We start from the raw sequence: 12,096 nt of genomic DNA, 5'->3' as shown, positions 1-12,096 counted from the left end.
TTTCAAATTTGATTAGCTTTAATTTAAAATGTAATTTTGGCTACTCTAATCTGTAGCAGACATATATGGTAATATTATATTAAAGTAGGAGACACAGTGTTACAGACATTGAAACAAAATGTTCCACTTGTAACCTAACAAACCAATTTAGAGATAGTAGTGTAAATTGATTTCAAGAGGGCATGCAGGAAATTAAAACCAGTGCTAAATAATAACTCGACAACAGTATTGTTAAATGATTAAGCAATAAGACAAACGGCCTGTGGATATGCAGCAAATACAAGATTTGGAAACTAACCCAAGCACTGCACTTCAAATGTACAGTCACATTTCTTGAGCAAATGAAAACAGCGGGTTCTTGTAATCCTGTGGAAGCCTATCCAAACAGCTCAATAAGCGATACCTCACTGAAGGAGGGACTTCTCAGCGCCTGCGTAGGTGAGTGAGTAAGTGCATACTTCACAGTTACTTAGAGCCTGGGACTACACTTCCACTTATTCCTCCGGATTTTCAAACTGGTATTTGCAAGAAGGAAAACAATCACGCGGACCTCGCGCGCACTTGATCCGCTCCAGACGCCATGAAGAGTCCCGTGTACTGGGTCGTCGTGGCTGGGATATCCATCGCTTTGATTCAACAAGGTAAAATGATTTTTTTTATATATATGTTGGGTTTGAGTGGAGATTGTTGAACGCGTCTCGTATAGAACGCGCTCGCAATCAATGAAGACAAGTCAAACTCTGTGGCATTACGCGGTTTCAAACTGTTACTATGGGCGGAATTATATTTGGCTTTTGATGTATTTTCAGCATCTTAGACGGAGGGCGGGTGGATTGACTTGATATTCGCGCTTGAAAGTTTTGTGAAAAGCGCACTGGAGAAGTGGAAAAGCGTGCACTTGTTTCACATCTGCGTGGCTGCGCAACAATGTAATGAGTGAGTTTGGAGAACAGCTCCCATCTTAGTTTCTGATCCGCTGGTTTAAGTTGGTCGCAGAGATACTGTGTTTTGCATAGCTGAGTTAAAACGGGCTAATCTGCCGAGGCAACGAGCCCGTGCTTAACATATGCCCTGTCTGTCAGGAGGACGCGTCACGCGGCAGTTGTCACTTGCTTGTTAGAGTAAGATGTGTTTTGCTGCTGATGCATGGTGTGATGAATAAATTATAATAATAATAATTTAATATACGAGGGATAAATCACTAACAATGTCATAATTTACTTACCCTAATGTCTTTCATAACCCACACATGAAGAAAAGTAGGAACGTCACATGGCTGCCTTTTTCCATGCAAAGACAATGAATGGCGGTGAATGTCATATATATATATATATATATATCATTATAAAAGTAGTCTCATGTGTTATAGTTAAGTTTTCTGAAGTATTTTGATAACGACTGTTTTGATAAGGAAATTAAGTCGTTATCACTACAAATCGTGAATTTCACTGTACAGAAGCTCTCCCAGGGAATGTTCAGGACTGAAGAAGTGATGTAGCTACGATGTAAGAAGTGATGTAAGCGAACGATTCACGATTCGGATCTTATTAAGGAATCGATTTATCCAGTTCAACTGACCATGGATGCATTATCAAAAGCAACTATGGTCACAAGTTTTTTTTTTTCATTCATAATTTTGACCTATACCAAATTGCACCCTAATCCTTTTCAGTCATCCTCTGAAACCCTGTCTCAAACCCCACCCTAAACAGATACTTATTTAAACACATAGCCTACATAAAGTCCATACTTTCGTGACATAATGCCGCTTTGACTGTCTAGTTAGAAATCAGCCCGCAAGACTACAAGTCCACATGAAGTATGCCATTTGAGACAGGACCTGAGTCCACACTTTTGTAACTTAATTCAGTTGTAACTGTGTAGATCTCCATTATGCTTGCCTCAGTGCGTGTGAGGAAGAAGAATATCAGAGTGATTGACAGAGATACAGTAGAAACATTATGTGTGGTTTTGTATTAAATAATGACCCAGATCATGAAATACATTTATTAGCCTTAGAGTAAGGAAAGCTTGGGAAATAAGAGCATCTAAGGAGCATGTGAATGCTATGGATTTATTGTAAAAATTTTTAATTGTTTATGCACAGATATCGATATGGCACCAGTACCGTAAAAAAAAACAATTGATACCCAACCCTAGTTTTGACCAGTCTAGAGTAGGTATTGTTGTTTGTCATACGCAGTGAATAAAAAGGCAGTACTATAAGTCATAATAATCAGTAATTATGTCCCCATTGGATGCTACAAATGCCTTGTTTGTAATGGGTTTTAATGTTTTTGTCTTGTTGCACCTTGGCAGTAACATTTCCGTCACACGCTTGAGGAATTCAGCCAGTCACAACACATTGGATAGCTGGCCAGTCAGAAAAGCTCACTTTTCAGAACGATGAGCTTTGTAAAAATGTATGTTTCAGAAGGATAGGGTATACAGGAGCAACAATAATGTACATTATGTGCAATATATATATATATATATATATATTTTAACCTTAAACCATGTAAACATATTGCATTACACCAAATACACCAAATACTGTTCTTTTTAGCAAAGTCAATGTCATATAACCCCTTTAAGACCATATTTTGAAGGTCTAATCTTGGTCTCAGACTAAAAAGAATGTAATTTATTTAAAGATCAGTAAAGACCACAACTGTGGGGATATAACTTAATTGCTGGTGCATTGTCTGATTTATTTTTAACCTTAAACCATTTAAACATATTGCATTACACCAAATAATGTTCTTTTTAGCAATTCAATGTGATTTTCAAATCCTTTAAAACCATTTTTTGAAGGTCTTATCTTGGTCTCAGACTAAAAAGACTGTAATTTACTTAAAGATCAGTCAAGACCTTGCTGGTACATTGTCTGATTTATCTGTTTACATCATTAATGTGATGATGTAAAACTTACTGACCATGAGCAATATCACAAGAGTAAAATAACAGTTTTCACAAATATAAGCACGACTGCAAACAGTGATATTGATTTTATCCTGCCAGTGTTTCACTGTACAGCCTGCAGTACACTGCCTGTTTTTAAGGGTTAACTTCGTGACAATTAACAACTTAAAAAACAAAACAAAAAAACAAACAAGCAAAACATGTCATTTCTTTGGAAATGTTAATTCTTTGGAAAGTTGAGATTCTTGTGATTTGAATGATGCAAACCTTTTTAACACACAATCAGCACAGCAGTTACAATCAGTGTCTTTGTCAGACCACCAACAAGGCTTCATGCTCTGTTCCCACTGCGTTTTAATAGCTCACAGCTATAGTCATCTGCAGGCATCTGTTTACAGAAAAATGTAGGTGGAATGTTTTTAATCCCTTTTCATTGTCTTTAAAGTTTCTCAATACCAGTAAGGCTTACAGGGATTCTCAAGTTTGTTCTGTTAAGGAACAAACCTCAGAGTGTCACCTTTTAAAAGAGACCAAATCCATGCTCCAGATGGTTCAAGAACTGCATGACATTTACTTTGGGTATGCCTTTTTTAGACGTTTAGGCAATTTTAACAGCAATGCTAAGGTGTTATACAAATGTTCAACACACAAGATGTTAATATTAATTGTATTACATCTTAGACACAATTTTAATTATTATTATTATTATTAATTTTTTTCGTGGCTATTTTTGCAAGGACAGTAGTTCCATACAGATCCATAGCAGAGCTGTTGTGTGTTTCTGAGCAACACATAGCAATGTTTCATTACTAAATAAATCAGCTGCTTTGAAGGAATCGTTTGAATAAATTATTCTGAGACACACTCAAGTGACTTGACTCCACACAGCCCACTGCCAGTTTAATTCTGATATTGATATTCATTTTATTTTCCCATCATATTTAAATATTCATCATTTTATTTGAAAAAATACATTGATCTCAACAATATTTCAGAAGTTGTGACTCTACCAGTTGAGATGCAGCCTCTGCAGTGCAAAGATGAATTCTGTTGTTGATTTCATTTGATTGGAAACAGCTCTTTATAGTCTTATTATTCTTATTGTATTTATTGATTAAATATAGGAGATTTTTCAGGCAGTAAATGTGGATCTTTTAGATGAATTTAAGAAGTGCTAGTTTGGTCTCCATCCCTCAAAGTCTTGTTCTTGTCTTGGGCTCGGTTTAGAAGGTCTTGATTACAACACTACCATAGGGTGTCCCATTTGGATTTTAATGATTCTGTAACAGATATGCAGATCATCGATTCATGTGTTTAATTCAGATTTTCCAAATGAAACTCTTTTTGAACCAAGTTCCTGGCCTGGCGCCAGCCTGGCTGGACTTAAATTATTTACGATGCCCATGCGAGCTTCAAAGAAGAAACGAAAACCCCCAACCCAAATTCCTTCAACACACTGGAGACAAAGGAAACCTTTCGTATAAGTTCCTTACTTTCATTTTATTATTAATGTGTATTTTAATTATGTTTATGGATTGCATAAAATGGTTAATCCTTGTTATGTGAAGAGTATAAGTTGCAAGCTCATACTTTAGGAAATGTCTCTCCTCACTTTAACCTCCTCAAAGAGAGCCACGTTTCTGCAACCCCCACTTTTGCAGGTTGTAAAAGTTTACGACCACACAGGACAGGAGAGAAGCCAAATCACTGGCTTCTTTTGAACAATGCATTCTATGGAATGTATTCATTAACTTTCTGTTTGTATGTTTTATAAATGTATTACGTATTCCCTTTTGGTACATTTAGATGTTTCCCAACATCTGCAGTGTTATCATGTGTTAAGCAAATCTTTAAATGTGTAATTCGATCTAAAAATTAGATCTTTGATCATATATATATATTATGTTTAGTCTTGTTCTAATCGTCATGCTCTGACAGACCCATTTATCTGGAGCAAAGTAATGGAAAAATGTATGTAATCTGAAGTACGAACTGATAGAAATATCCCTGATGGAATCGGACAGGCACTAGATCACCGGGGGTTTGCCTCCACAGAGACAAAGGAACTTTTCCCTCAGTTTCAGATCGCGGACTTTCATTGGCTGTTTACGCGAAAAAGGGGCGTGAACCATTTCAAGCCATAAGAACGACCGAACAAGGTCCGCCTCTCTTCTTCTTCCTCTTCTCCGTTCTCGGACACGCTGCTCTCCAACGTTGCTTCCGCGCGGCCATAGGCCGCGCTCATAGCGCAAACCCCCTCAGCACAGGGGCTGAGAGAAAAAGCCATTTTAATGGCTCCTTTAGAAGCTTTCGTTTCGTTCGTTTTCTTTTCTTTTCTTTACTAAGTTTATTCAACTATTCGCCTCTCCACGCAAGGAAGACGAATTCTGGAACAATGTTTGTTGAACCTTTCAAATACCGCGCGAGGACAGAACAAAGGACCACGTGCTCCACGCTCACGCCAAGCGCAGCGTGCACGCGCGTCACATGGCCTCCGTTTCATGGCACATGGCTGTTTCAACGGGAACAGCGCGCAAAGCTCACAAGCTCGACGCCGATCTCACGCCACTCACATTTGGACATTTTGCAAGTATCACTTTTCTATGGAGATTTAAATGCTGGTTTAAAGTGTTGTTATGATCTGATTTGTTGTTGGCTCCAAAAGTTACTGACTATGATTTTCATACCTGAGCTCCTTATGTGATCTCATTCTATTTTCTCTCTCTCTCTCTCTCTCTCTCTCTCTCTCTCTTTTATTTGGATTCGTTATGTATTGTATAAAGCTTACTGTTTGTATTGTCGTACGCATATTTACTCTGTGTGATTTGTAGTTTGATGTATTACTAGTTTAATTATTAAAAACCCATATACTGACGATTGGCTTGGACTCCACCCCACTCACATTACGAGTCACTGAGATGTGTCTGATCTATAGCTACAAGCTCTAAATTTAGAAACTAAATTTATCATAAGGATAGGATAATATTTTCATGGCCAGAGAATACTTTTCCTTGAATTATAAGGCGTGATAACTTTATTGAAAATTGATAGGTCTACAGGGGTTTGCTGGACATACCACGGTTTGATTTGCAGTAATTTACAGTAAGAGATATCACAATAATTGATATGAAGAATGTAATATTGACATATTAATGAGTAAGTTACAGTGCCCTGTGATTATTTATTGTTATAGGCAATTGAGCTATTTTTCATAATCAATCAAATTTAATGTAACTGTCATCTGAGATTTAAATTAATCATATTCCTGATTAATTATTCAAATTCCCTATATATCATTTGAGTTAATTACTATGTAAAACTCATTGTTGTTACATTATGGTGGAGAATGCGGGCATTTCAAACTTCGTTTTGTGAGCAATCAATCTATGTATATGGTTTTTAATAATTTCTGCACGTGCGCTATGAAATTATGTAATGTTACTTGTGAGATAAGTCGCAAGACGCGAACTCACTCAACTGACTGAGGCAAAAAGCTGGTCAGTCAGCGCGCTAGGTATTTGTAGAAACTTAACAGTACAGTCACTGTTATTTTTGATGAAAGTAAACTGCAGTATAATGTTAAAAGTATCCTGTTAAGAAAGACCAAAATCTTTTTACAGTGAAAACATTTTAATATGAATAATTAAAAGATAAAGAAATCTTTTAATAGTTGCAACATGTAAATCTGAACCTGAGCGATGCTCCTCTGATTCAGTTAAAAAGGCCTTGCTTATTGAATTCGTGGTAAACCACATGATATTCAAAAAAATAAACGATAAAAACTCCTGGTCTAAAATTGGCTTAGCTACCCGATTTTTAAACCTAAAACATTTAAATCATAAGTGCTATTTTGATAAATGTTTATTGGAGTCAACAGTTGGAAAATTCCTGTTTTTATTACAGTTGTGTTTTGGAAGTGAACGGATCCTTCTTCAACCTATGTTAATATAGCACCTCAGAGATTAAAACCTTTGGTTTGTTACTTGTGATTTTTGATGCAGAAAATCAGCCTGACAAACGATCAGATAATTTCTAAGTCATATTGAAATTGTAATTCCTCTATCTAAACACCAGGAGGAACGCGTGGGTTAGAAATTTCAGGGTACGCCCTGCTTTCTGATTCCAGCTTGCATGAGTGCAAAGCTGCCATCCTGTGGCCATTTCAGATAATGCGCTCTGATTGCTAATTTATAATCCCCTGTGATGTATATTTGAATTGGATGTCTAAATTCTCGATAATTATTTGCATTTACAGCTTTGCTCGTGCGAATATTATTACAGGGAAACAAAAGAATGTTCCCTGCCTTTGACTGTTTACATTTACTTTGAGTTTGGTTCAAACATGATTTGAATTAAAATGTAATTGTTAATAGTGGAAATCTAGATGTGTCAGGTCAACTACGGTTTGACCCACTTAGAAGGTAAGCCATCTAGTGGCAGTCTCCTGTTAAATCGACTAACAGACCTCTGTCTTTTCCATTCTGTTTGAATTGCATGTCCACTTTTACCCTCTTTGATTAATCTCACACTGTTTGATTAATTTCATGATCATTAATGATAACTTACAAGCTATCAATGGTTATTATAGGATATTATTCAGATTTTCCTTTTTAATTCATACATGCTTATTTTAAATTTTGATTTAAACCAGTTTTGAATTTTTAATTTGAATTAAGTTTTCTGCTCAGCAGGTTAAAGACAGAGAAGCAGTACTTTCCCCCCCCCCCCTTGTGGTGAAAACCAGCTACTCCTTCTCCCTTGTTTCATTCCTGTCTTTTAATTTGATGTTTATTATTTTTCTTCTCTCTTTTGACTTAGGTTATTTTGATAATTACCATTATTATCATAATTCCTTTGTTTATTATTATTAGGTAAAGCTGTTACCTCTCCTCTCTACATATATAGTTACTCAATTGATGTTAAACAAACCAAACATTAATTAACTTTAAGTTTCCTTTGTTCATCCTTTGTGTATTTGATTGTAGAACTCCCTCGGTGATTGGACAGTCATCTCAGGTTTCCAGTGAGCAAGGCTGCCCGACCGGTGTTCCTCTTGTCTCAAGAGACATCAGCAATTTTGGCACTCCAAAGGTTGTGCTAAAAGTCACAAGCCGTTCGAGACGGCGCCACGCCAGAGTAACGGAGGACCGGGGACACTGCGGTTCAGTGTTTGGGGAGCACCGGGGAGGTTGACCAAGCCACTGGTTCCCACCTGAATGATTTCAATTCAACCAGGTGAACCAAAAGTGATAAAACCTATCCACTTATTATAAGCCACAGAATATTAGATATTCCCCCGGATATATTTTAAGTGTTCTGACCCTTTTGCTTCTTTAAGCCACACCATATTTCTAGGTTTCCTACCCAGATAGCCCACTCACCTGTTGGCCCTATCTTAAAACCTAGCAGTAGGCTTAGGCCTCCTTATTCCCACTAACACATTGTGTTTCTATTGTTTTCATCGCATTTCAAGTGTTGTGCTTCACTTTGATCTTTTTCTACCCTCTGTTCTGTTGTGATTTGTTTCTTTCATTTCACATAGAGACAGTAACCTGGGAGCCACCAACGAAGTTAAATAGTAGAGCGACCACCAGCAGCCGGTGTCATCACACGACCCGCTAGGCTACTGCCTGTCAAATCTCCATTTCAGGTCCTTCGTTGACCCAAGTTAATTGGCTACTTAACTGTCTGACTGTTTGCATCAGTCAGCCCCAAAATTCTCATAAACGGCACAGCCCGTATGAATATAGCTCGTTAAACGTAGAACGAACTTGCATTGGTCTTTTTGTGTGTGTGTGCTGTGCTTCTCTCGCCGACAGAGAATCAGGATGTTCCAGGCATCCAGTCCAGCAGTCCACGGGGGCCACCTCTCGACATGGTTGAAAGCAGTGACGACCCCCTTCCTGCCCAAGGACGCCAGTAACCTGCAGCACCCAGAGCAACTAGACACCGAGCTAGATGAACTGATGGCACGCGATCCAAACCAAAGCGACTACTACAGAGAACTCGCCAGGATCTTCGGAAGCCTAGTTCACATTCTCGTCGCCCAGGCACGGCTCAGTGAACGGAGCAACATCGCGGAGGAGGCCTGGAAGGACCAGGCCCCAACCCAGAGTCATCTTGATCAGCTCCTCCTCGAGACCCAGAACCAGCGCGAGAAAGAGGACGACACAGATCCAGAGCTACAGAAAGGAGTTGAAAGACTTCACAATGCCCTGCAAGATCTTCGCCTCGACACAGATCAAAGAGAACAGCTGGAGAGAGAAGCCCAAAAAGACCTCAACAAAAAACTCCAGCAAGGTGGCGCTCTCCTAAAAAGAGCAGAGACTGAACTGAAAGAAAGAGACTATAAAACCTGGGCCTGCAAAACACACTTGCAAGCGGCCCGAGCTAAATTCAACAAGCTTACTCTGCAGAGAGATGAGCTCCAAGATGAACTTGACACTGTTCACACAGAACTGAGACAATCTCACGGATTACAGAGTGGCTGGATCGGAGAAACGCACACCACAAAATTTCTCCCGGGCCGCCACTCCAACCCTTTCAGCCAAGAACCCAGAGCTGGAAAAGGGGGTGTAAGCCCACTTCTAAGGAAATCACCAGCCAGCTTACAAGAACATCTATCAACAACGGAGGGAAGAGAACCCTTCCAGAGAACGCATGTCACCAAACCCTGCACTGCTCACAGAGAACTTCACAAGCTAGCCAGAAGCATCTCTACATTCAATCCAGATCCTGCGGGAGGACATGACGTTCATGCTTCTTTACAAGCCATTGACTTTAATTTGCAAACTGTCGCCAACGTGACAGATGTGAACACATTGTACCTGTTAAAAATCACATCCAGCCGTGATGTGCATTGCTTTCTGGATCGTCAACCAGAGACTGTCAAAGCGTACTACCAGCAACTGCTACAGACTTTGATTCTTGAATTCTCTGATCCAAACTCAGACCATGGGCTCCTTATTGCTATGGACCTCAAACAGGGCCGATTTGAAAACCCACAGACTTTCTGTAGTCAGCTACGAAACACCTACTTCGGAGCATGCAACGAACCAGGTATGGAACAGGATTTCAACTTAAAAACTCTGTTCCTCCCAAACCTACATGCCAGTTGGAGTTTTCATCTCAGAGTCCCAGCGTGTCCCCGTAACAGGACTACACAAGAGTTACGGAACTTAGCCCACAAAGCTTGCACCAAGCAAAAGACTATTTGTGAAAAGACTGTGAAAAAACCCAAAGTCTCTGTCTCTGAGCACTGCTTGGAGTTAACCCTAGATGGCGCCCTACAACACCACAGTCACAGACATTTTTACAGAGAGTCAATACCGTTCCAAGCCAGCAGAGGGCAACACAGTGCAGCCACGTCTGAGACAGCAGAGATCCTGAGGGTGCTGAAAGTGCTTCTTCACATGAAAACTCACAAGGAAGATGAGCCAAGCACCCAGAACACTGCCCGTCATCTACAGACCACAGAGCTAACTGTTACAGCACAAAGTGACAACAACACCCAAGCTCCACAGTCAACAGCTGCACACCCTGAACGAGACAGCACAGGTCCTCACACCAGGTACCACAAACACAAGGTACCAGAAAATGCTGTTTTGACTACCTGCCTTCGCAGCGAGCTACACAAGACCGGTCCTCACCACCCACCGATCGTCCCACCCGCCCTGATGCCAACATTCCTGGGCAGCCTTGTCAAAAAGGGGGTGGGCCGAAAAGGAGTCAACAGGGAAGACCTGATCGACACAGGATTAAACCCGACGGGGATCTCATCTCACCTTTTCAAAAGACTCCAATTTGAAGCTAAGAGACAAGATCGAACTCTTACACCTCAAACTTATGAACTGAATGTACAGGTGTACAGACAGGATGACATCCAGTTTGAACAGGTTGTTTCCATTCACCTGACATTCGTTTCGATGAGTCTAATACATCCCATGTATGTCCCACCAATGAACACTCATACATTGCTCATCGACAAAGACCTGCTAGAACACTTTGACCCTCTTCTGAACTTCAAACAGCTAAAAGACTTTGCTCAAGTGCGAGAACCTCTTTCTCTCCAGCCACACAGGTTGCTAGAGCCAGACTGTCAGGTCGCAGAGGTCACGGGAACTCCCACAGAGCCAGACGGTCAGGTCACAGAGGTCACGGGAACCCCAGCAGCCAGCCATGAGTACAACGCCCTAACAACAGGCCCAAGTTCAAGCCTCTGTACCTTAGTCAACAAACAGGGTACGGTGGTACCAGCTTACACCAAAGGGGTCGCTGTTCGGCTCAACCTGCAAGGTGGTCAAACCTTACACCACACGCTGGGTTTCTTCCAATCCTCACCTGAATGTGTGGAACTCGGACTCACACTTGCAAACAACAAGCATGTCAAACACCAACACCTGTTCCAGCAATGTGATAACATCACAAAAACACACAATGTGATCGTGTACTGGAAGAAGGTAAAAGGACACTCGAAGTTACCAAGTCTAGACGAGGACTTTAAAGATCACACTGACACCCTTGCCAAAACTGGCACACTAAACAACATTCTGTGGTCACTCCCAACCCACCCACCCACATTCAAGGTTGAAGTGATTACACACAGCACAAGAACTTTACTAGCTAAACTGCCTACCTCAGAATCGCTTACGCAGGCTCCGTTGTCTACACAGACCAACATAGCGGACATGCGGGCTTCTGAAACCTTGATAATGACTTTGTTTTACCACCTCTCAGACCCCTCCATCCACCCTGGCAACCAGTCTACAGTCACTGACAACCAAAGCCCCAGACCACTGCATGATACACAAACCATGCTGCGTGCACAGAACAATATTGTGGGTTGTGCACCGTCTGACATCACAATGCCAGGGCGTGTAATGCCACGGAGCAAAAGGGGGATACTGCCAATATATTTCCATGACGCAGCATGTGCTGCACCACGCAGCACCAGAGCCACTGACAAAACACTGAGTCAAGCGTCATGCCAGCAGCAAGATGTGGCAAAACATGGGCGGGGGCGAGCTAAACCCAGTCGCCGCCCACTAAGCAAAGAGGCTGCCCTGTCCAACCAAAGACAGCCCTCGTTTGTTTCTTTCTTCCCTTTCTTTCTCTCTCTCCCTATTATCTGTTCCAGGATGCTGCTGTGGTTTGCTGTGCCGTGCTGTCAGCCAA

General features: G+C 40.8%; 1 protein-coding gene across 1 annotated transcript in view; it reads left to right on the top strand.

Moving 5' to 3' along the window:
• Positions 1-280: 280 nt before the first annotated feature.
• The window catches only part of LOC128021110 (neurotrimin), a 309,825-nt gene continuing 298,009 nt past the window's right edge, over positions 281-12,096 (top strand). The window contains exon 1 of the mRNA XM_052608049.1: positions 281-641. Coding sequence (XP_052464009.1) covers positions 581-641 — 61 coding nt within the window. The 5' untranslated portion in view covers positions 281-580. The remainder of the gene's footprint in view (positions 642-12,096) is intronic.

The sequence above is a fragment of the Carassius gibelio genome, chromosome A10 (assembly GCF_023724105.1).
Source record: "Carassius gibelio isolate Cgi1373 ecotype wild population from Czech Republic chromosome A10, carGib1.2-hapl.c, whole genome shotgun sequence".
Classification (NCBI taxonomy): domain Eukaryota; kingdom Metazoa; phylum Chordata; class Actinopteri; order Cypriniformes; family Cyprinidae; genus Carassius; species Carassius gibelio.
Note: the sequence above shows the minus strand (reverse complement) of the source record. Positions and strands in the feature narration are given on the sequence as shown.